At 41.2% G+C, this 25,468-nt stretch overlaps 1 protein-coding gene and 1 long non-coding RNA gene across 5 annotated transcripts in view; one reads left to right on the forward strand and one right to left on the reverse strand.

Moving 5' to 3' along the window:
• Positions 1–5,602: 5,602 nt before the first annotated feature.
• The window catches only part of lingo3a (leucine rich repeat and Ig domain containing 3a), a 29,204-nt gene continuing 9,338 nt past the window's right edge, over positions 5,603–25,468 (reverse strand). Inside the window, exons 2-3 of one of the 3 annotated variants that reach the window (XM_020048721.2) lie at positions 22,149–22,208; positions 5,603–10,721 (exon numbers count right to left, since the gene is read on the reverse strand). In XM_020048721.2, the coding sequence (XP_019904280.1) occupies positions 8,853–10,670 (1,818 nt within the window). In that variant the 5' untranslated portion in view covers positions 10,671–10,721; positions 22,149–22,208 and the 3' untranslated portion in view covers positions 5,603–8,852. Of the gene's footprint in view, positions 10,722–22,129; positions 22,209–25,468 lie in introns of all 3 variants that reach the window. The other 2 variants (XM_020048722.2, XM_010871692.3) reach the window with 2 other exon arrangements.
• LOC105011563 overlaps positions 20,825–25,468 on the forward strand; it is a 39,358-nt gene continuing 34,714 nt past the window's right edge. For both annotated transcript variants that reach the window (XR_004576070.1, XR_828090.3), the window contains exons 1-3: positions 20,825–20,886; positions 21,029–21,109; positions 22,013–22,053. This is a non-coding gene — a long non-coding RNA (uncharacterized LOC105011563). The remainder of the gene's footprint in view (positions 20,887–21,028; positions 21,110–22,012; positions 22,054–25,468) is intronic.

Below are 25,468 nucleotides of genomic sequence, written 5' to 3' on the forward strand. Positions count from 1 at the left end.
GTCCTGAAATTAACTCCATATTTGGTTTAATTTTACTTATTTTCTTGCAGACAGGATATATTGAAATTAATGGTACCATAGATCTGTCATGAAACAACGGTTGGCACAAGGAACTGCATTTGTTTCTGTGCCTTGGACAAATCCCAGATTAACAGGCGTTTACATTTTGTGTTTCAGAAGTGGAGGGGAGATTTGGCTCATAGGTTTGGTGATTATGAATCTGGTTTCCATCTTATCTCTTAACATATGCAACCACAACTCAATCTAGCATCTAACCAATTACCCAAGAATTTAGTTCTGGGTTAACCAAGATAAGATGCTACTTACAGGTGATTAGACCAATGTCCTAATTACTTCCATACATTCTTATCAGGTGGTGATTGATGTTAGCCTACGGTTGTAATGGCTGTCTTTCATGGCAGTTTACGCTACAGTTTGGCGTGGCCTGTAGGCTTCTTTCAGAGTGTGGAACTGTCTAACCATTTAACAGTGAGTGACTGACTCACCACTGCACAGCTGCACTGAGCAGACCAACCACAGCGATGAGAACACAAAGGATCAATGACCGCAATGCTATTACACTGACACCAAAGTTACTGCAAAGACAAAGTTCAACTTGAACCAGACCTTTTACATTTTATTTCTTTAGGTATTGTCACGCCTCGTTAGTGTCCAACTGGACAGTGATTAAGTGTATTGTAGAAATTAAATTGTATTTTGTGGCTGTGGAAGCTAATAACATTCAGGGAAGAGGCAAGACAAGAGGTTTACCAAAGCCTTTCTCTAAATTTCTATCTGTCGTCTATTGTCCTTGTTCTATCTCAGGTACATGCTTTCACATGTTCCGACTATCCCAAACCTAATATTATATGTTAATGTATGATTCAGCATTACAGTGTGCTAGAAATGTAAAGGCATGTACAGTACCCCATATAGGCTGCATTCGGAGTGAACACTATATGACACCTTAATCAGAAATTAAGGGGCTTAAGAACGACGTGAAATGAAAGGAAACTTATTTCAGCAGAAGTAGTGACACATGCCGTGTAAAATAAACTGTAGGTGTGTGAGAACGTAGTGGTTAGTTCCGTGTAACAGTTTTAACCACCACAAAGACACTTGCCCACATGCCGGTACGGGACTTGGGACTGTTAGCTGTTCATACTCACATCCACTTCAAATGGACATGAGGGCAATGATGGTTGCTGGACTTTGGCTCTGATGTCACATACAATGGATTTTGTATTAAAAGGGATGGATTTTGTTTTTACTAACAGATGTGAACCAAGGGGAAATCAAGGGGTCCGCACAATTTGCAAATACAACCACTGTGCACATGGTTGTTCACTTTCTGTGTTAATGTATTGACCTGAACTCTGTCTTACTGAATGACAAGCTGAATCTTCACCTCTGTGAGACGACACAGTTTCCTCACTAGTCAGTAAGCAGCTCTCATGGGGAAACTTGTAAAGGTACGTTTTATGAGAAAAAAATCCCTGACCAAAAATGTAATATTATAAACAAGTAATGGCAATATTTTTATTGCGCAATGGATAAAAACGGAAACCATGGTAAAACTTCATTTTGAGAGTCCCAAAAGGGTTTTTGTAGATGCTCTACAGATTATTTACTGACTATCAGTGTCACAATTCCCTCTGGGACTTACTCCTCTCCTGGTCTGGGACTGAATCCTATCCTGGTCCAGGACTGAATCCGATCCTGGTCCGGGACTGAATACGATCCTGGTCCGGGACTGAATCCTCTCCTGGTCCGGGGTTGATTCGGACCAGGAGCAACAAGGAGGTACAAGAAACATAATAACGCAAAAGGACTAGGAGAACAGTGCGTTATTATGTTCCTTGTTATGTGTGTATGGCATACGCTGTTTTCGACAGTACCTTTATTCTGGGCATTGTCCTGTTGTTTATTCATGTGATTCTATTCGTATAGAATTTCCTCTGTAACTGAACTCACTTTTCACAAGTATTTTGTGCGACTACATTATTAAAACTGAAGTCTGTATCCTGTGCCTGCCTCTCTTCTTTCACCTCGTTAAGATCAGTAACATTTTACCCAATTCTACTAACATTAACCTTTATCACAACCCTAACTTTAACCTTTGCTTGAAATCATATTCTAAACCTAACCCCAACCTTAAGAAGCAGTTGCTAATCAACAGATAATTTCTTGATAGTGCTATTATCTATAGAGAATCTACAGATGGAAATTGGGACTCTCAAAATAAAGAGTAACTGAAACCACCTACCTTGGTTTGGTTTGAATATCTCTGCATGAATGCTTTATTTTTTTCTATTTTAGACATCATAATTACAGAGACATGCCTGAAACATCAGATTTGTATCAAATCAGTGTACCTTCAAATGTGTTGTTCTTTGAATGTCTGACCTTCCAGAAAATGACTGGAAAGCTGAGAAGGATTGGTATGACATACACATGAAGATATAACATACACATGAAGATTGGTATAACATACACCTGAAGATTGGTATAACATACACCTGAAGATTGGTATAACATACACATGAAGAATGGTATAAATAACACATGAGTGGTATAACATACACATGAAGAATGGTATAACACACACATAAAGATTGGTATAACATACACATGAGTGGTATAACATACACATGAAGAATGGTATAACACACACATAAAGATTGGTATAACATACACATGAAGATTGGTATAACATACACATGAGTGGTATAACATACACATAAAGATTGGTATAACATACACATAAAGATTGTTATTACACACACATGAGTGGTATAACATACACTTGAAGAATGGTATAACATACACATAAAGATTGGTATAACATACACATGAAGATTGGAATAACATACACATGAGTGGTATAACATACACATAAACATTGGTATAACATACACATAAAGATTGGTATAACATACACATAAAGATTGGTATTACATGCACATGAAGATTGGTAAAGCATACACATGAGTAAGAGTAGGCCACACATAGTATACTATACTACAGTATACTACTATAGCTGGACTCCAAAAACAAAGTAGAATACAAAGGCAAGCGCTTTCCCTCAGGGCAAACCCCATCAAAACTTGATACAGTTTTGATTGCAAGTCCAATGTGGCAGTCCAATTTATAAAAGCTGTGGCCTCAAGCTAGATTTAGCTTCAGGGGACGAGTGAAAATCTTCGCTCAGTTGCAGGATTGTCATAACCCTCAACTCAAAGCAGGGTGCAGTCACGTCTAACACCAGTGGTCGCGATTTGTCACATTAATCAACACGACTACATTTTTGTGTCAGACTCTAACCTCATTGTTCAGACTCCTTTTGAGATGCGCAGCAAGTTAATGAATTCCATAACATTTAGATAACGTTGATCATCAGTCTGACTTACTTGATGTTAATGAAATCAGATGTAATGATGTAAAACATCATTCCAGGAATGAGGGTGTTCACAGTTATAAAGAATTTAGGGTTTACTTGGAGTCCAGGGTGTGAGTTCTCTGGAGGTTTTGCAGTTTTGTCTCAGCCTCAGATGTGATTAATTGCTTGATGAGCAAGAATGTAATTTGGTAATTGACAACTGATGCATTCGGGGAAGACATGGAGAACCCTATGACTAAGCCATGTAAAAGCTCTGCTGGCTGAGTCACATAGATGACTTGAAACAAGGGAAAAACAAAGACACTGGATACCTGCCTCCTACTGCATTGCTACCTGTACCTTGGTGTTTTATTATGATTTGTGTTTTCTTTATATGGGTTCAAGAAGAAGGAAGAGGAAATGACATGAATCAGCGTTGCCAGATCATTATTATTTTGGGAGGGGATGGCTGGATTGCATCAGGGTTTTTGGTTGAACTTCATTGAATGTATTTAAAATTGTTCTTGGTTTGGTCTGTTCTTCACTCTCGCTCGCTAACCCAGATCCTTTAAACACTGGTCATACATTTTCCACTCAGTGGTGGTTGCAGTCATCTGTGAAGCTACTCTGTCTCATCACTGTAAGTCATTAGGCCATGCACCATGGTGAGGTTCATTGGCTGGTTGGCTGGTTCAGTCAAAACAACTTGGTGCTGAAAACAAACAAAACTGCCGACCGGGTGGTTGACTTCAGGAAGTGTTGCCCACGTCTTGAGGTTCAGGGCTCAACTGTTAGTTCAGTGAAATCATTCACCCTCCCAGACACCATCATCTTAAACCATTGCGAGTGGATGGAAAACACTGATCACCGTAATTTCAGCTGCTCTACATGCACACAAGCATGCGCAGCAGCTGAAGAAAACAAAAATCTCTCAGTCTATCTTGCGCTTTGCATCAACCGCACAGTCCCTCCCTACCGTGTCCGTCACCATGCGGATTGAGTCTGCTACCGTGTCCGTCACCATGCGGATTGGGTCTGCTACCGTGTCCCTCAACATGCGGATTGGGTCTGCTACCGTGTCCGTCACCATGCGGATTGGGTCTGCTACCGTGTCCGTCACCATGCGGATTGGGTCTGCTCGCTGCGGGGCTCAACTATGGCATTGTACCTGCCACCTGCCTCCCATCCAGGCCTTACATAAGTCTAGGGCTACAGAGCCTGCAAGCTAGCTAGTGTTTAATCCCACCCACCCTGGCCACTCAGCAGGAAGTATCCCTCCATCTGAACAGTTTCTTTCCTTGTTGTTTGTTGCCAATCTGTCCTACAGAGACTAACTAGGCTGTGCTGACTAGATTAAGCCCCTTCTCAAAATTTTACCAAACAGCTGCATTATACTGCACCCTCTAAATAAATGCATATACTGGAACTGTTAATATTTACCAACATCAATTTAGAATGTAGGACATATGCAACGTTATATAGCATTATTGCATTATTGCATGTGACACCAAATGTGTAATAACAAAGTATGGTGCCAGCTGTTCTACGCCAAGTCAAATTTAGGGTATGTGCAAATGATCTAAGCAAATAAAGGTGATTCTGATTTAGAAAATTTGAGGTATACTGTATATTCTATCCAGTCATAACATATTGGTTGCCCAGACGTTCTTCAAGATATTACTGTCTGTGAGGACACGGGAAGCGCTAATAAGGCCATCATAATTTTGAAGAAGTGCATTTTCTAGTTCAAAAGCATAATCATTTATTGATCACTCCCCACACAACTCCGAACATGTCTTTAGGAAGGATCAGCCAATGAAGTTGGAAGTCCCACCCAGTTTACTACATTAAAAGGGTGGAAACCCTTCAACGATGACGTCTGCACTAAAACGTTATTTTGTCCACTAGAGGCCACTACAGTTTTCTATGCTCTCCAGTGACAATGCTGTGCAGCTCCAGTTGAGGGCACCAGTGGTAAGGCTTTGGGACAGTAGAGTGTGGGACAGTCAGTGGAGTGGGCGAAGGGTCTGTGGAACCAGTGCACCAGAGTTACGTAGAAATAGAGTGGGCAGACGTGGATATATTTAAATCCCCGTAATGCCTGACTGGAAAATTGTGTCAACACCCTACATCACAATAATGAATTAAGATACATTTGGTGGAATTTTACTAAAATGTTTCCTGTAGTGCAGGTGAAGAATGACTAAGCGCCAGGCACTTGCACAAAGTGCTAAAAGGGCAGTTTATTCAACAGTTTTGTCTAGTACAGATTTATAAAAACATAGCAATAACTGCCCTTCCTAAAGATACAATGTACTGCTGTCATAATCAAAGACATAATTTGATTTTATAATCTATTTATCCTGTCGAAAGGGACCTGGCCAAAATAGCAGCATATAAAAGTTCTATGAAATAAAAACAATAAACACAAAGCAATACAGTTCCTGATAAGATATTGAGTAGGTGTTGAAAGAACAGTGCAAGCTAGAGCTATCCCTAATAAACTATGCATTGTAGATTTGGATCATAGTTTTAATATAATTAAATTAGATGAGATCCTGTAATTTCAAGATCTTCAGTAGCTCAATTTTAAGAACACAATTATCTTTCCATCCTTTCTGATCATATACTAATTCATCTGCAGAAATGAAATGATGTCAGCCCTTGTGAGTTGGGTACTAAAGGCCCTCTAGCATAGCCTGGCTCCTTTCCACTGTAACCTCTCTTCCTTCATTCAAGGTCTCACTCATTAGCATTTCCTGCATATCTGAGACTTTCTCATCTGAGACTTGGGTCCTGATGAGAAACCATGTCACTGGTGGTCACAAGGCCTCCCACTGCTTCCACAAGCTTAAAAGAAGAAACTGATCTGATAGACTGCAAGCTTGTCCTTCTTAAGTTGTTTGAAAACTCAGAAAGGGCTAATATCTGTGCAATGTTGTCTGTCTTATATGATTTCAATTTCTGGGTATTACCACAAAGGAAAATAAAATTCAGAATAATCCACATAAAATTTGACTTACAACACATCATGATCAACCACAACACCTCTTAAAGATACAAAATATATACAAAAAATATATTACATTTGTTTTACTGTATCTATCTAGTGTGATCCCTTGACCTTGGGCAAATCCATCAGACAAAAGCAAGTAATTCAAAATGACAGAAATATACATTCGACCAACCGTAATGTATATGTCAAATGTTTGTACACATTTTCAATCTGAGGGCAGGTAGGTGTATTGCTCAACACACTAGAATAAGGATATTGGATGGAAATTATCTTTACCTTTGTGCATAATCATTGAACAATTTTCTATATTTCTTGCTTCACCATTAATAATGATACTTTGATTAATAAATCTTTGTATTGCATCATTATGAAACTAGTCAAATTGTATGTATCAGAATTTTATGACATTGAATAGCAGTAGTTTACATTAGAGGTTTTTCTGTGTGGTGTCCTTGGTTATCGTTTGGCAATGTATTACAGAGATTGATTCTTTTTGTAGTGTCAATATCAGCTATCTACTGTATTCAAGACCTTTCTCTGCAGGTTATCACTTCTGACAATTGAGTGCACTTTTTGTACATTTACATGTCGGTCATTTAGTGAATGTTTTTTTTGCCAGTGGGATCCCCATCCTGGGCACGGGGTCTCCAAATCATTCGGCAATAACAGGGACTTGACAAATGAAATGTCACAAGCTACTTTTACTTCCACACAGCATATGGAAATTGTTCTCCTTTCGACTGCTGCTTTTTCCTTAATGTACAAGAGAAAGTATATAATGCAAAGTCAATAAACCTGAAATAAACTAATGTTGATGAGCACATTTAAGGGGGACCTTATACAATCTACTAAAACATTTCGAAATTACATTCTCTGTGCAATACGTATCTCGGATGGCTTTGTAGAATAATGCCAATTTCAATTCATACAAATAATAGATACAAATAATGTAATTACTACTGACACGTCAGGTACACCTAAAGCAGGTTTAAGAATGTTTAGAGGAAAACTACATTTACTGCAGCATTGTTAGATAGTAGGATGCTGGGGGGACTGTAGCAACTGATACATGTACCAAGAATGTATGACTGTGGAACAAGAGAAAATTGCCTGTACCATCACAATTGTTTTTTGAGCTGCTCATCAGTGGCTGCCGGGATACTGATAGCACAATATCCATCTGTTGGAGACCCCCAGGCTAGGCTGTAATGTATTAGAGGAATGATGAACCAGACATCCATATGTTTGGGTTGCAAATGCTGGTAAAACTGCATGCTTTGCCCAAAGATCCCACCATTGGCTTGCAAATGGCTACACTCGGGGATTCTACTTAAATATATATATATATATATATATATATATATATATATAAAGGTTCCATACACTTATGGGGAAAATAAGTGTATGGAAGGCATAAAGCCCAGAGATGGAATTTATCTAATTTGAATGAGTTTGTAAAAAAATGTAACAACCAAAACTGTGATTTTCAATTCAAATGAGTTACTAAGTCGTTCAATCAAGAAACATTTAAACACTGTTTTTGCCTTGGGCTTTCAGGGCTTCCATATGAGGGCTTCAGCTCACAAACTCAAAAATTATCAAAGACATATGAGGACTACAGCTCACAAACTAAAGAATTATGACAGACATGGCATATAGTAAAGGATTCGTTTTAACAGATTTGTAATGATGGTCATAACGTGTTGGGTTAAGTCTTTCAAGAACTCAAAACATGTTGCAGGACCTATCAAAATAAAGATGTTTGGCACTTTAGTAAGTCTTATTAATATTCAAATTCAGATTTATTGAATTTCCATGTGGTCTACATTGTAGGGAACTTCATTAAATAACAGGCTTTCCAATCTTTATTTCAAATATAAAAAGTTGCTAAAAAGTAACTCATACTGTAGAACAACCCAACAGTGATTAAAATCAGCTTAAGTAGATAATTACATTTACACTACACCAAATTAGAAGTCCTCCTATGGGAAAACCAAACAAATGATATGATCTGTTTAAATTAGTATTGGCAAGTTCTTGGCATTCAGCGAGCACCCTATGATTATGTATTCATGAGTGAGGAAAGATGGTTTCCAATCAGCTCAGGTGGAATAATGAAGTCACATGAAATGGAGGGTTCACTGTAGAGAAACAGATGGAGCTGTGCAGGGGTCTTATGTTTTAAATCTTAACAGTCAATAGGATTTGGTGACATCATTATATATCTTCTTGATTCTTCTGCACAATATAGACAACAATACACAAACAGCATTTGAGACAAAAAAAATCTATCTGTACCAAATCAATTTACGTTTACTGTTTGTTGATACAGACATTTACAAATACAAACATATTCATAGACTTAATGATTTGACTTCTTAACTGACCGAGTCAGTTTGAAATCCAAAGTCATAATTCTGTCCCGATACAATTCTAAAGAGTAAGTTGTATTCAGAATCAAATCATCTTCATGTTGAACTTTCGAGCCCCTCCTTGTCCACCACTGGCAGCAGGACCATCCACCTTTCTGAAGGAATACTCTACAGAGAAGTTGTTCTTGTGCTGCCCCCGGCCACGGCTCCATGCAAACAGCATGAGAAAACAGAAGACAACCACCCCAAGGAATAAGCAGCATCCCATAGCTGTGGATATCAGGATTGTCTTGAGGTCCAGGGTGAACTTGAGGAAAACCTTGGTGTCATTTAGATTGGTGTCATTGAGGTCACCTGGGTAGTATGTGCGGTTGGCCACAAGCGCAGCGTCCAGAGGCAGTGCGTTTACGGTCAGCGTGGCAAAGTAGGTAGCGTTGCCTCCAGCATTGCTGGCGATGCATATGTAAGTGCCGCTGTCTGTCACTTGGGCATAGCGGATCTCCAGTGTTCCCTCTGGAAGGACTGTGACCCGTCCAATGCTTTTAGTAGTGATACGCCGGCGCTGCGGAGAAACCCAGAAAATGATGGGCGTGGGCTCTCCCTCTGCCTGGCAAACAAAGGACACCACTTGGCCCTCCCTGGCAGTCACCGGCTGCAGCTTCCTGTTGCGTATCTTGGGCTTCTGACAGGTAAAGTGGTCAAAGAGGGCAGAGTCTGAGAAGGCGCTAAGGGCTCGGCCCTGCACCTCCATTGGGCCTGCACATACTGGGGACTTCCCATCAAAGTTCAGGGTTTTCCTACGCTGGAGGATCCAGAGCAACCTGCAGTCACAGGACAGAGGGTTGCCATCCACACGCAGTGTCTCCAGGGTGTTGACAGACTGGAAGGAGCCCTCTTCCAGGGTCACCAGGGAGTTAGTGGACAGGTTAAGAACGCGGATCTGCCGAAGGCCGCCAAGGGCATACGGTTGCACCGTCGTCAGCTTGGTGCTGACCAGATGCAGCTCCTTCAGCCGGACCAGGTCTCTGAGTGCCCAGGACTCCAGCACAGAGATGGGGTTGTAGGAAAGGTTGAGGGTGGTCAGGTGGGCCAAGCTGCGCAGGGCGGCTGTGGGAACTGAAGTGATGTTGGTGTTAGTGATGGACAGCCAGGACAGGTTCAGGCCCTGAAGACTGTGAGGAGAGATGTGCTCCAGGAAGGGCCAGTGGTCAATCACCAGCCCCCTCAGCCCACCCAGCTTACGGAAGTTCTGGTCCTCCAAGGAGGAGATACTGAGGTAGCGCAGGCGCAGAGTCACCAGGTTGCGGAGGTAGGACAGAGACTGGCTGGAGATGGAAGTCAGGTTACACCTTTCAATGGTGAGCTCCTTCAGCCCAACCAGGCCCAGGAAGGCCTTGTTGGAGATGTAGACCAGGTCATTGTCACCAACCTCCAGATTTTTTAGGCTCTTCAGGTCCTGGAAGGTGAAGTCCAAAAGGATAACAATTTTATTCCCACTCAAGTCCAATGTAGTAAGGTTGGTGAGGCGTGAGAATGTTCCCATGGGGACCAGCTTAAGCTGGTTCCCCCTCAGCGACAGGACCCTCAAGCTCTGGAGGCTGGAGAAGGCATTGGGCTCCAGGACACTGATGACGTTCTCACTCAGGTCCAGCTCCTCCAGCCGAGGATAGGACAGGAGGTCCCCATGCTCCACCGAGCGAAGCCTGTTCCCGCTCAGGTCCAGCAGGCGCGTGTCCGCGGAGATGCCGTCAGGCAGGGCAGACAGGCGCTTGCCCTGACAGGCCACAGACTTGAGCTTGGCCTGGCACTCACAGCGCTGGGGACAGCCTTGGCTCTGAGTGGCCACAGTAGTCATCAACAGCAGGAGCAGGCCAGGCCACTCCAGCCCGGGACCAGTTGCCATGCCCACCTCTCTACCTCCTCACCGCTGGGGCTGGATCACTGCATCAGACACCTGTGCACAGTGACAGAGACAGTGAAACAGAGAAACAGAGAGATACATATTAGAGCGTTTTAGAACCCAGGTGTCTGGGGGGGGGGGGGGGGGGGTCTACTGGTGCTCAGAAATAAGAAACAGCCTGCTTCGCTTCTGAACGATTCAACTCCATGAACGGTGGACATCAGGATCTTTTGGTGGTGATTTAGTGGTCTGTTAAACGGAAACGTTTGGCACACACTGCATTAGAGACTCTTTATTCCCCTCTTTGATCAACACTGGAAATGTTGTAGAATAACTAAAAAGGACTTTTATTTTGCACATGAAGTGCAATTATATTGCCATGTCTCAGTTACACTCTGAGCGAAGTCTCAGTCACCCCTCTGAGCCTGGGTCCTCTCTAGGTTTCTTCCTAAAATTCGACCTTCTTAGGGAGTTTTTCCTAGCCACTGAAATTCAACACTACTGTTGTTTGTTCCTTGGGGTTTAAGGCCGGGTGTCTCTGTAAAGCACTTTGTGACAACTGCTGTTGTAAAAAGGGCTTTATAAATAAATTTGATTTGATGATTTGATTTGAGTTACACATCCTGGAGTTTCCTGTAAATTATGATTCTGTTAAGAGGAACGGCATAACAAAATAACGAATGACAGTTAGCAGATGTGAAACAATGGTGTGATCTAAACATGACTCATAACCTGTCATTTCTAAATCTGCTTAAATAGTAACCTGGAAAGAAAACTCAGTGTTTATTAATCTAGGAGTTACTGAACAAATGACCCTTGCAGTGCAGCTCTCAGGCAAGGTCATACATCACACAAGGCTACAACCCTGCGCATAAGCCTGTAATATTTCTATTACATCTCTGTATTGTCTCTATGGGATTTAAGAAACTCTGCCAGGATTTCATAACAGAGCCCTCAGCAGGGTAATGACCATATGGATCACAGTGGTTATCCCTTTCTAAAACCATAATTTTCTCTGATTTACCAGGACAATACCTGTGACAAGAACTATCCCAGGAAAAACACATTGCATAACAACAAATCATTTAAATTGTGGGATTTTGGATTTATAAAAAAACCTAGGAGACCTGTCATTCCCACTTGTTTAAACATGGGAAAGTCCCAGAGCCCTGTTTTGTGTTGCACACCACATCTATGATACCCAGAACCGGCCACACATGAGCACAGGACAAACATGAAGAGAGCATGTTCAAACACAGCAAACAGCCCAATGAAACAATATGCCCACTCAACCCAGTGCGCCATAAAAGTAGGATTCGGTAACTCTGACAGTAACTTTGCTGCAGTCCAAGGATATCACAATGTCCTCAGGGAGGTTATTAGTGAGATCTCAGTGATCTCTAAGACTTAGTCCTCTCTCCACTGACTCAACATCTCACAGACACCAGACCCGACCCCTTCACAGCAAACTCACACCGCAAGGAGATTAGAGAGGACCAGTGACACTCGAGAGGAAACAGAAAATGTCTGAGGGCTTTCAACTCCCACAACCCACTGACTCAGTTGACTTCATCCTTTATGGTTTCATATTACTAAGATCTCCCCTCTCTGATATTAAATGATCTTCAGATGCAGGTAATAACTACCATTCGTCAACCTGTCACAGCCCACAACTAGCTGATAATAATGCATTCCAATCGGTTTAAAAGGATAAATATGTAAGCTATAGCTGAGAGAGTGAGCTGGAAAATTTAAGGAGATTAATCCTCAGAAGCATGTAAACAAAACAGCAAGTGCAGTAGTACATTTCGGGCAGCACTGGCTAACACTATAGATATCAAGGATTTATTTGACCAGGCTTAAGGATTTAAGCAGGCTTTTTTTTTCTTTTTGACCTTTTCTTATCGACAGTGCAACCCGAACCAAGTCTTCCAAAAAGAAACTCTTAGACTCAACTTGGGTTAAAAAAACAATTCACTCTGATTTTCGGTGAGTAACAGGTCTAGGGTAACGAACTCACAGGTCACAAGCCCCTGCACTACAATTGGCCATTATGTGATGGCCCATTCGTGGGAAGCTCACAGACGTTAGATTTATTTTTTAAGATTAGATTCAACTTTATTGTCATTGAACAGTACAATGAAATGCAGTTAGCATAGGCTACTATACAGTTGTGCACAAAAGTTTGCATACCCTTGGAGAATTGGTAATATATGTACCATTTGTGTAAAAAAAAAAAAAAATTAAGTTAGCAGGCAAAACACGTCTTTTATTTCTTATGGGATTCACATTTAACTGCAGGTCAGAACAGAATGGCACAATCATAAAACAAAACATGGCAACAAAGAAATGTTTTTACTGACTCCTGTTCAAAAGTCTGCATACCCTTAGTTTTTAATACTGTGTATTGCCCCTTTTAGCATCAATGACAGCGTGCAGTCGTTTTTAATAGTTGTCTATATGGCCCAGAATTCTTGCAGGAGGTATAGCTGCCCATTCATCTTGGCAAAATGCCTCCAGTCATGCAAAGTCTTTGGTCGTCTTGGGTCGTCTTTTTCATGCAGAAAAATGCTAATTGTCAGTATTTTCAGATAACATGTTGCATTCATCTTGCCATCAATTTTTACAAGATTCCCCATGTCTTTAGAGCTCACACACCCCCAAAACAGTGGGGATGGTATTCTATTTACTATCGGCCTTGTTGACACCACTCCAAACATAGCTCTTATGATTGTGACCATAAAGCTCTATTTTGGTCTCCTCACTCCAAATTACAGTGTGCCAGAAGCTGTGAGGCATGTGAAAGTGTTGTCGGGCATATTGTAACCAGGCTTTTTTGTGGCATTGGCGCAGTTAAGGCTTCTTTCTGGCAAATCGACCATGCAGCGCATTTCTGTTCAAGTATCGTCGTTTTGTGCTCCTTGAAACAACTACACCGTCTTTTTCCAGAGCAGCCTGAATTTTTCCTGTGGTTACCTGTGGGGTTTTTCTTTGCATCCCAAACAATTCTTCTGGCATTTTTGGCTGAAATCTTTCTTGGTCTACCTGACCTTGTCTTGGTATGAAGAGATCCCGAATTTTCCACTTAATAAATGGTTAAACAGTACTGATGGGCATTTGCAAGGCTTTGGATATCTTTGTAAAGATCCAGTACCTTGTTACGCAGGTCTTTTGACAGTTATTTTCTGCTCCCCATGGCTCAGTATCTAACCTGCTCAGCGCATCCACGTGTCATACACAGACACTAATTGCAATTTAAAAAGCCACAGGTGTGGGAAATTCAAGTTTAATTTCCTTATTCACCTGTGTGTCAACTTGTGTGTCTGTCACAAGGCCAAACATTCAAGGGTATGTAAATTTGGGTGATTTCTGTTATCATTATGATTTAAAAAGGAGCCAAACAACTATGTGATAGTAAACAGCTTCATATGATCACTATCCTTAAATATAAGACAGTTTTTTGCATGATCAGTCATATTTTCAAAATCATTGCCAAAATGGCACAATTTCTGCAAGGGTATGCAAACTTATGAGCACCACAGAATATGTAATTGTCCTTTAATAAAGTTAATTAGGTTATTTTCATCAAAATATAATTATTGTCTTAGCATATCCTTCCCTCTGTGTTCACATGGTCCAAAGACACGATTTTCTGCAACATGTGCAGAACCAATGAGATTTTCAAATTCTTAAAAAATAAGCTGCACTGTAACTGAATGAACAATGGGAGAGTAATATCATATGGCAATCCTCCAGGCAAGGGTCGATGTAAAACCTAATGAATAATATATGAAATCATTGTATACTTATAGGAGGCACACAGCCAGGAGCCATAGGTCTAGGTCTCCCATTTCCCCTGCCAGGACCATCCTACAGTACAGCGCCAGCCAGATAAACGCAGACAGACAGTGGAGTGGGTGGACACAGTGACCCTGAACTCATCAGTTCCCTGGCCAGAGTCACATTACCCAGCAGTCACTGAATAGCCCCCAAAAGACACTCGCAAAAGCATGTCTTTGCAGCTTCCAAGTACAGGATAGCAACTGAGACCTAATTCAAATGTGGACTGGGTTGTACATCATTGAGGCACTGTTGCCACTTCAGTCTTGTTTCACTTGTCCTTGTTCCCCAATTAAAGTAGTGTCTGTTAACAGATGAAATGGATAAAACGTAAAGTGCAGTTGAATCAGAGTAGCTGTTTACCAAACTTTCTGTCCATCCTTACTATACTAATTCAGAGTTATGGAAGCTTAAATGTGTTGAAATATAAGGGACAATAAAGTGGTAAGCTGCAGTTACATTTGTATGTAAACTTTTTCTGTTATCATTATTTATAAATAAACATCTGCCTTTAAAGAATTATATTTAAAAAATGTAAAAGATGTTCTTAGGAAAAAATTGTGGGTTAGGATATCTATTCCAAAATATTAGCACAAAAAAAAACACTGATTATACTCTGATTATGTGAATCAACATAATCAGAGTATAGAATTATTGTTATTCTTTAATACAACTTAATTGTGGTCAATTTGCGTTGTGTACATTTTCATAACTATATTTCTGCCCTCAGCCCAATGCTGCAACAAAAATGCATCAAAACATGATCAAGCTAGCGTCAAAACATGGCCAGCACTTGCGTTGTTTATAAATTCGAGAACGGTTGCATTTCTTCAGGCCCACGCCTTAGCTTTATCCCAGGATAGGCGTGCAAAAGCACTTCATTACAGTTTCCAATGCTCAATGCTGCTTCAGGAGAGGATTAAGGAGAGAGGGCACTGCAAAAGCTTTGCCAAACCAAGCACATTACTCACTGCAGGGTTAGTGATCTCCGTGTAATGTAATGTAATGCATGCTGCATCAAACCACTCCAGAGAACCGAGGAGCTTGTTTACGTAACTGCTACAGTAGTGTTCTAACGTTAACGACACAAAATAATATCTGAACTGAATATCACAGAAATAAGATGTTCACAAATATTTCCAGCCCACTCAATCCTCACCCCACTTTTATTAGGATCATTGTCGTTTCTGTCAATACAACTCTCAGACATCAGCAAATGTTGTTGTGACACCGGGTTGAATTGATGATGTGTACAACAGGCCAAGATGCCATCGTGCTGAGGATGTGTGTGTGGGTGTTGAATACCGCTAAAAGTAGTCATTGATAGGTGTGGGAGTGTGTAGGACTCTCCAGCAAGCAGCACATCATCGTCATCCCATCTCTCGAGCATTTTCCAACGCAAGTGTTGGACTCACATTGATTTCGGCTCCCCCAACATGCCCACTCACACTGTACGTAAGCATCTCCTCCTCAGCCTGAAACACAGCACTCCTCTCGGAGGTACCATCAGTAGCCTTGATATCCAGCTTCCATTACGGAGCCCCAGGGCCCATAGTATGGCAGGCCAGCCTGCAGATTGATTCTCTGGCTGGGCTCTATTCCCCTGACTTCTTACCTGCCGCCACAGAGCCCAATAATGGATCACTATTGCATAACCCGGCTTGGGCCCTGGGCCCCCGACATTAGGCATGGACGACCGGCCACCATTGGAGGACAGGCCTAGGAGAGCACTGTGGACAGTGACAAAGCAGGTTCAGGTTGAGATGGATGAGAAGGTAAACAGCACACGCAGCTACGTTTTAGTCCTCAGGGGATATGCAAAGTGTCATGACCGATGGTGACTGCCGTGTGCTCTCCTGTGGACGGCATATCATGAGGTTCCTGTGTTCTTCTGGCGGCACAGGAGTTTCGATCGAATCCTCAGAGATGACCTTCGCATGGAGAATCCCGATGGCCCGCTGAGGATGGGAGAGGGAACGTGACATGGTTCAACGTGGACGCATGACGAGGAAGAAATGGTGGGGTCTTCGATCTGTAACCGTTACGGGTTTACGGTCACGACTCTTTGACATAGAGACGATGACCTTACATGGGTCATGAGACCGCCCCCCCCCCCGCCCCATCTCCTGCCATTACTACTGCTGGTATACAACAGACAATGGATGTGTGGATACAGATACTGTATGGATACTAGATCCTTAAGACAAGACAATGGCCAAGAACGGCCTCTTTACCAGCGCCCAGGTGTCGGCTTTCCAATAAGGCCCAGGACTGGGGTGACCTAATACACCGTGGTGGAATATGGATCTTCTTTTCTCATCATTATTTTTCTTCGACTTAGACCAGCAACATTGTTCTTTACAAATAAAAATATATAACCTTTTCTCCCTTCCCAGTTTATGGTGTCCAATTTGTGTTCATCATTTTGCTTGGTCACAACGAGCCCAGCCGGGATGGGTAGTGGCCAAGACTGTGACAGGTGGACATCGCAGAGTTACCGTGCCAGGCTACTTATGAACACACTGGAGGAGAGCACTCCATAGAATAACAGCCACCACAGACATGCAGGTGAAAGACAAAGCAGGAGCCCCAATGAGGCCCGCTAGCCCTGTCCCATATCCCTATGCTAATGAGCCATTTCTCACCGGCTACGGGATTTCCAGTGTGCTGCGAACCAGATCCCTGTATTAGACTGCTGCTCTGGTTTTAAATAGGATGTGTTACTGACTACAAACATAGTTCAATTAAAGGCCATAGTCAAACAGCTCATTGTTGAATGATAAAGGCTAAGCTGACATTTCAAAGGGGCAGCACTGAGACAGAGTTGTTACCAAGCTAAACCAGAATAGGGTGAAGGCCTTGACAAACACTTTCCATCTATCCCTCTAAGCCTTAGTCAGAATGAATTAACACCACAGAGTTGTGGCTCAAAAGAACATTAAGTTAAATGTCACTCTCCAATGACCCCCAGTCCATCACCCTAATGTTACATGACACATCCTTTCCTAGTCACACACACTGACTATGAAGCAAGCAGTGGCTTTTAAAAAATTCCCGATGGTGTTTTCTTATCAACTGCAAAGAGAGACCATATTTCCTTCTATATTACGAACATCAGCTGTTATTAAAAATCCTTTGGAGCAATAAAGGACACAATAAACACCGGCATGACTCAAATCAATAAAATATTTCTGTCCTTGAATAAATTGCCTTTAAAATGTCAGAGTGGGCTTTGGGTTATTTCTACATTCTGAACGTTGAGACACTCCCCAGATGTGGGCGTGGCTAGGCAGCATTGGTCGAGTTCCGGTCAGAGAGACACAGGCCTCTAACTCTCACTGATTCTTTATACTGTGTGTCCTCAGCCTTCTGAGTTCCTCCCTGTTAACCTACTACTGTGTGACTGTATCACACCAACTCCACCACCAAGTTCACAGATGACACACCATGGTTCTGAGCCTGATGACATACAGTGATGAGTCAGCCTATTGGGAAGAAGCAAACCTTAACGTCAGCGAAACAAAAGAGATGATTGTTGACTTTAGGAGGCACGCCCCAATCCACATCAACAGGGATGCTTTTGAGAATCAGCACTTCACATTTCGGAGGACTTGTCATGGACCATCAACACCACCAGTGTTGCCTTGGGTCCTCTCCAAATATTCCCTTTGCCCGGCTCTTTTACAGCCTGGTATGTACATAACTGCAAGGGTTTCCATGGGCCGGGTTAAGATGGCCCAGTGCATCAAACGGGCCATGCTGACAGAAGTCTGCAGAAACATTTTACCCAAGCTCTATTACACCCCAGGCCCTCTCTGTTCATTCACCTGACATGGGTAAGACAGACCCTGCATTCACATCCAAACAGACACACGTGTAAACACCTGTCTTGTAAATATGTATGTAAATATTCAACTTTATTGTTATTGGTGCAGTGTTCTATTTTTAATATTATTATTTAGATTTATATTTTTTTAGCCCTAGATGTGTGGTTTTTTTTGTATTATTGAGCAGGAATCTGCTAGATTTATGTGGTATTAGCCCCCAGTGTCTGTAATCGCCCCTGGAGACCATCCCAATCCTGTTCCTACACAGGTACAGGGATGATGGTTGGTGACAAAGGACTTCAGTACAACCCTACATCCCTAGACGCTCTTTGTCAGTTTAAATTTTTTTTTTTTACCAAGCAGGCTAATTAAGAAAACATTTTTATTCACAAAAACCTCATAGCGTGGTAGTCTAGCATAAGCATCCATGTGGGCAGATGTACATTCACTGACTGGTTGTGTGGGCAACTTGCTGTATAAAAACAAGGAAAGTATACATGTTCTTGAAAAGCACTTTCATCAGTTAAAAAATGCATTTACTTGGAAACCAATCCAACATTTTGTGGTCCCATTTGATTACAGCAAATTTGATTACAGCAAATGGAGGGATTATAATCCCCAAAATGTATTCAATCACTTCCAGGAATTAACGGCTAATGAGCGCAGGTACTGTAGTAATATCAACAGACCGATGAAGACATGATGGCTGACATTGTGAGGATAGAAGAGGAACTTCATCAATGCGTAAGTCTGTCAACTGATGTCTTGCTGAATGACACTGAGTGCAGTGTGCAGAGCCATACAGCTCGCAGGCAGGAGGGTAAAGGTCAAGTTGCCATGACGGCGTTGAGGTGAGAGTGAACAGCCATCTTCTTTGGCTGGCCTCACTGCCCTGACAAGAGCTTTTACTTCACCTAAGCTGGCATTGCCTGTTGGCTTCACTTTGTATCACGTTTGGGTGGATATAGAGAAAATACACAGATTATAGGGCCATTTGAGTGCTTAGTTATAAATGTAGAAGGTGAAGTTTTGAAATGTATGGACTCTAGACAGAAACTCAAAAGGACTGAGAGTCCATAATAAATGGATTCAACATGCTGGTGTCCGCATAGATAGGCCTTATGTTTGGCATCTCATAGTAATGGGATCCACCTAGCTATGGCAATCTCCAAATGAAACGTCCCCACCCAGATCTGATTCATGTGATTGGTGTTGGGAGCAGTTGTAATGTCTTATTAATAAAGAGTTTAAAAAACTCAATGTTAGTGTGTAGATTTAGATGTAATCTGTTGTATTTATCTTCATTCAGTTGCCACTGTGTTGTGTTGGTTATGGAACCTCTTTTAAAGGGATGTGGTTTACAACTGTCTGCCAGGAGATGTTAACATAGGATGAGCAAAGCCAAATGTGCCTTCCTATTGTGTTTATTGGATTTAAAAGTGTGTGAGGCTTTTTTTCATATCATGTGAGTTCATGACTTTTGGTTGGGCAGTGCTTCCTCTTCACCATCAAGATTTGCAAGGCAAGGTATTTATAGACTAAGGTTAGTTCACACTATATTTTCCATAGATGTGCTTTAAGTGAGTGTGTAAAGACATGCAATGTTTCTCTGTTAGAGATAATTAGATATTTACTGTATTTTGTGCTGGTTGTGCATTTAACGTATTCTGTTACCTTTTCGTGACTAATTAAATCTGTTGTTTATTAAGTCAATTCAGGTTTCGTTTGAGGAGTAAAATATGCAGTTGTATATTCTATTAGTAATCCTAATTGATAACCATTCTCACACACACAAAGCTCATGCTTTGCTTCCAAAATGTTCATCCCGAATTCAGTAATTCAATACTATTTTAAATATTGCAAGTATTTAGGTGTTCATACAGAGCTATTCATAATTGCATAATAGTGATTCCAGACGAATTCCATTAGAATTTCCGGTAATGTGTCAGAGTAAATAACCCAGCAGATCATGCAGATTATATTTCTGGTCAAATAGCATGCCACATTGTAAATGTCAGATTTACTTTAAGTAAGTTCATTCAACAATAATACTTCTTCATAACTATAGTGTTCCTGACTACAATGTTTAAGAAACTACATTTGGGTAGTGCCCATTTACTACACACATTCACAACAGACCCATCCACACTAACATTCCCAATCATATTCACATACAAATACATATTCACTAGCATGACCGCCGGCAAGCACATACACAAACACAGCATGCCTCCATCTCCTGTGCAGTCAGCATGATTGTGACCATTCCTTCTAAAGGTCAGTGTCTAAAAGCAGAGAGAGAAGGGAGATAACAACTGTGTCAAACACGTCCACGTTAGGCTGTGAAGGCGGGATTCTAGAATACCAGAACACCACAGAACACTCACTCTGCATTCTATGTGCTCTGATTGGTGCCACACACATTCCAGTGTCATGGAATAGGCAGTGTGATCCGGGTGGGTGTTCTTCACATTGCCTCCAATGGGAGTATTATTTTCTTACTGCCTGTATTGTTAAATTCAAGTCAACCAGGGCACTTAAGTGGCAATCTGGTAATGTAATGCATACATTTTTGAATAAATACTTTCAACCCATTTATGCACTGATCCTGGAAGACAGTGGTGGGAAGAATTATTTACTGTTTCTGCCGATTCCCGACTCAAGCCGTTATTAAGAAGTCATTATTTCTCCCAGAAGGTTACAGGTTGTTTTTTCCGTAATCTTCTGCCAGTGAGGTGAGGACCAGGCGTCCATTGTTGTGGAGTGAACCAAAGAGTGAGTAACATGAGGAACACACTGTATGTTTACGTGAACTAGTAGCATCGTGCAAATTTCTCAAACTTCTGTGATGATTGGCAGTCTAGGGTTTCAGGCAATTTAATACTGCTGAGGAAGACTTCTTGTCAGACAGTGAGCGATGTGTAAATTGAAAGCAATCCCTATCCTCTTGCCTTGCCAAATGCTGGGAGATTCAAACTCATTCATCATTCATCACTCAAATGCCTTGTGAAAGTTCTGAATAACATGCCATGCAAAGAGATCTTCAAAAGAGGGGGTCCTGTCAAACAGCCTAGTGAAACTAGTTCTCTTGAAAACTCAGGTAGTTACACTGAGGTAAGGATACAGTGAAGGCAGTGTATAATATGTCTGTTACTCATCAGTTTAGATGGGTAGGGACACTACTTAAATCAGCCACAGTCAGTCTACCTAAAATGAATGCCAACTTGTCTGCATAACTGATTTCCCCAAAATATATAAAGTATTTACTTTCAATAAGACCTATATTCTGCTTTTCAAGCAAAAGTCCTAATATGCGAGGAAAGTGATTTTGTCTATATACATTTTTTTTCAAGGTAACCACAAAAAAAGCTGGAATTTGACTTGTTAGTGATTAACAAGATGCTATTGTAAACTACCCAATTAGATTGAGTCTCAGAGTATGAAAATCAAATCATATCAAATATGATGATACAGTTTCCCTCTGAAGTGACATGACAGGAATTCACTCAGCCGACAAATCGTCATTCACATTCCAAAGACACCTTCAGGAAAAAAAGTTGCAATTGAACAATACACTTTACATCACAAAAGCTGTGCACATATAAGAACAAAGATAATAGAAAGACAAATAATAGAAGCATCCTCCATGTTAACAGTCTTATACCTATCTATTCTCAGCTGGCAAAGAAGATTAGCCTCTGTGAAGAATCAAATATATGGTAAGTAGATGATTGTGCTGAGGCAAGACTTCAACCTCATGGTGCTAAAGCAAATTCTACTAAGTCACAAATTTACTTTGAAAAGGAAACCTAACTGAAGTGAACTTCACGTAGTCCACTCATCTTGGTGCGGTCACGGTGACTCCTGGTCATGGCTGAGGAGGGAGGGTCCAAGGGCAGCATAGGACAAGGAGGAAGAAGGAGACGAAACAGCAACAGTGGGCGGAGAAAGCGGGAGAGAGGGAGTGAAGTCCAACAGTTGTTTAAATAAACAGTAATAGCCTTGAAATAATATACAGATAACATTTTCACATTTGCAACTGGAAGAAATTGCGTTTTGCGGAAAACATGCGAGTGCAGCACCCTACCCACAGGGCTAGGTAGTTGTCTAGTTCATTTTGCTACTCATCTATCTACGAATTTTATGAACCAAAGTCTGTTTCAATAGCAAACAAAATGTATTATAGTGATTTGCATTACTAAGTCAATCCTAAAATGATTGAAAATTACTAGAGCTTCTGGTCACTGTTTTCTGGCTGGTTGCCAGGTACCAAGCAAAAGCTAATGCAATCCCAATTGCACACAACATTCTATGATAGATTTTTGTTATTTGCCAAATTAAAATCTTATTTCAGGTATTAGTGTTGGCAAGCAAAGAGTCTAACAAAAGAGTATTTCATAGCTACAGGGTGATGTAAATGAGCCAGCAAATCAAATGAAATTAAACGAGAATAGAGTTATGGATAATGCTAACCGATTCAGCCCACATAATGTAGAATATGTTCCACCAAAGGCTACTGTCGCTGTGTTGGTAACTAGTTGGCTAACATCAGTTTTTATTAATCAGAACAGCTCTTCTCACCAGCTGCTGCTACATCTGACAAAATGAGCCAGGGTTAAGAAAAACATCCTGACAAGCAGAATGATATTCAATCATTTTGGGGGTTTTTCAACTTCATGAAGCGAGTTGTTTCATGGGTATTAACCAGCTAGCTACTTAGGTCAATAACGGGAGGCGTCCTTTAACCTCCTACGTCTAATCCTACGTTGTTGTGCTGAAAGTTGAACTTCCTCTTCAACTTTTTAACGGACGCCTGAAGGTTTTGTGCTGAAATTGCCTGGTATTTGGAACTGTTCATAATTCCCTCCACCCTGACTAAGGCCCTGGTTCCCGCTGAAGGGAAACAGCCCCAAAGCATGATGCTGCCACCACCATGCTTCACTGTGGGTATGGTGTTGTTTGGGTGATGTGCAGTGTTGTTTTTGAGACAAACATACTTTTTGGAATTATGGCCAAAACGTTCAACCTTGGTTTCATCAGACCATAACACATTTTCCCACATGTATGTTTGTTTTTGCTGGGCTTGGATGTTTTTCTATGTAAGAAAAGGCTTCCGTCTGGCCAACCTACCCCATAGCCCATTAATATGAAGAATATGAGAGATTGTTGTCACATGTAACACACAGCCAGTACTTGCCAGAAGTTCCTGCAGTTCCTTTAATGTTGCTGTAGGCCTCTTGGAAGCCTCCCTGACCAGTTTTCTTTCTTTTCATCAATATTGGAGGGACATCCAATTCTTGGTAATGTCTCTGTTGTGCCATATTTTCTCCGCTTGATGATAACTGTCTTCACTGTGTTCCCTGGTATATCTAATGCTTTGGAAATTCTTTTGTACCCTTCTCCTGACTGATATTTTTCAACAATGAAATCCCTCTGATGCTTTGGTCCGCTCACTGCAGACCATGGTTTTTGCTCTGAGATGCAACTAAGAAAATGTCAGGAAAATCCTACTAGAACATCTGAACTTTATTTGTGATTAATCAGAGTCACTTTAAATTATGGCAGGTGTGTAATGACTTCTATTTAACATTTGTTTGTGATTGGTTAATTCTGAACACAGCCACATCCCCAGTTTTAAGAGGGTTCACACTTTTGCAACCAGGATATTTTATTTTTCCCCCTCGAAGATTTCTGTTCGTTTTTCAATTGAATTGTTAACATTATAGGTCAAAGGTTCTGACATGATTTATCGTTGTGTCATTTTTTTCCATCACAATACTTTTTATATCCACTGTATATTATTTACAAAATGTCTATAACTATTGAAGTGAGCACAGGCCCTAGGCCCTATTACCCTATTACCAACAATATTAGGACCACCATACACCCATCACTTTCACCCATCACAGGCTCCCTCACAGACCAGTAAAGTTCAACAAGCAAAGCAAAATAGGTAATATGATTCTGCACATGCTGTAGCCTATTGTTTACATTGTTAGAATAATGACAGGACAAAAGCATGAGACCAACAGGCCTTTTCATTATATTAAGAGGATAGGTTTTGTTTGCTATTCTGTTGCATAACAATGATCCCTTATTGAGTGCAGCAGTGACAAACAATATGATTCATATTTGTGCACTTTGTCATAGCTCTTGAGATAAATATTGGATCCCCTGGGAACATCATTTTTCTAAATGTTAATTCTAAAGAAAAATTTGAAATGTAAACAATAATAACTTGAAGTGACAAATTATTTCAAAGAGACACACAAATCTGAGATATACTGTACGGAAGGAGATTATTTTATAATGTTGTGATTGAGTGTACAGCTGTGTTGTCCATATAGCATTGCATTGTCCTTTTTCCAGCCCGAGCATGTTGGTCTGGTCTACTTCCCTGTCCTCTCTCTAATACTGCGGTTCTCTGGCCACTTGGCCAACTCTGCACCCTATACCCCTGGTAATCTCAGAGCTGCCAAGACAGGCGGGAACTGGGGACAGCTGGCTCACTCTATCTCTAGGAAAATGAGACAACACAGAAACTTGTCTAAATAAGGGGACGAAAGGTTAAACATCGCAAATCGTTTTCCTGCTCTGCCAATCGGGTCATTCCAACACAAGGTTTTTGTAATAGGACAGTAGGGATAATTAAGTTGCCGGTAACACTGCAAATCCTTCGGGGATGTAACTCACCTCGCCCAATCACAAGGTCTGTAAGGAAATAAGTGTCTGATTTGAACTGATTGTGCTGTGTGAAGCTGTGGGAACATTTGGACTGATCCAAAGTGACCCATCCGATCAATGCCACAGTCAGCATAATAATAATTTGTTATGTTTTGCTAATCAATTATGTTTTTGGGCCATTTCTTTATTTGTTTAGGCAGCCATTCTCTAACTGTTAATAATGCTTATTTCTTGATAATGCTAAATAATGAGGTCTTCCTGCCAATGCTGCTTGGCAAGATTATTTTAATTACACTAAGACTGCTAATACAGTCAAGAGCCACATAAAACATTGGCAATCTTTCCGCACAGCGTATAGGGAGGGAAATCTCTCATCACGTCATGATGACAATGAACTGGTAATTGATCTACAAACTAAATCACTATCCAATTGCACTGTATGTGATACAT

This window comes from Esox lucius, chromosome 8 (genome assembly GCF_011004845.1).
Source record: "Esox lucius isolate fEsoLuc1 chromosome 8, fEsoLuc1.pri, whole genome shotgun sequence".
NCBI classification, from domain to species: domain Eukaryota; kingdom Metazoa; phylum Chordata; class Actinopteri; order Esociformes; family Esocidae; genus Esox; species Esox lucius.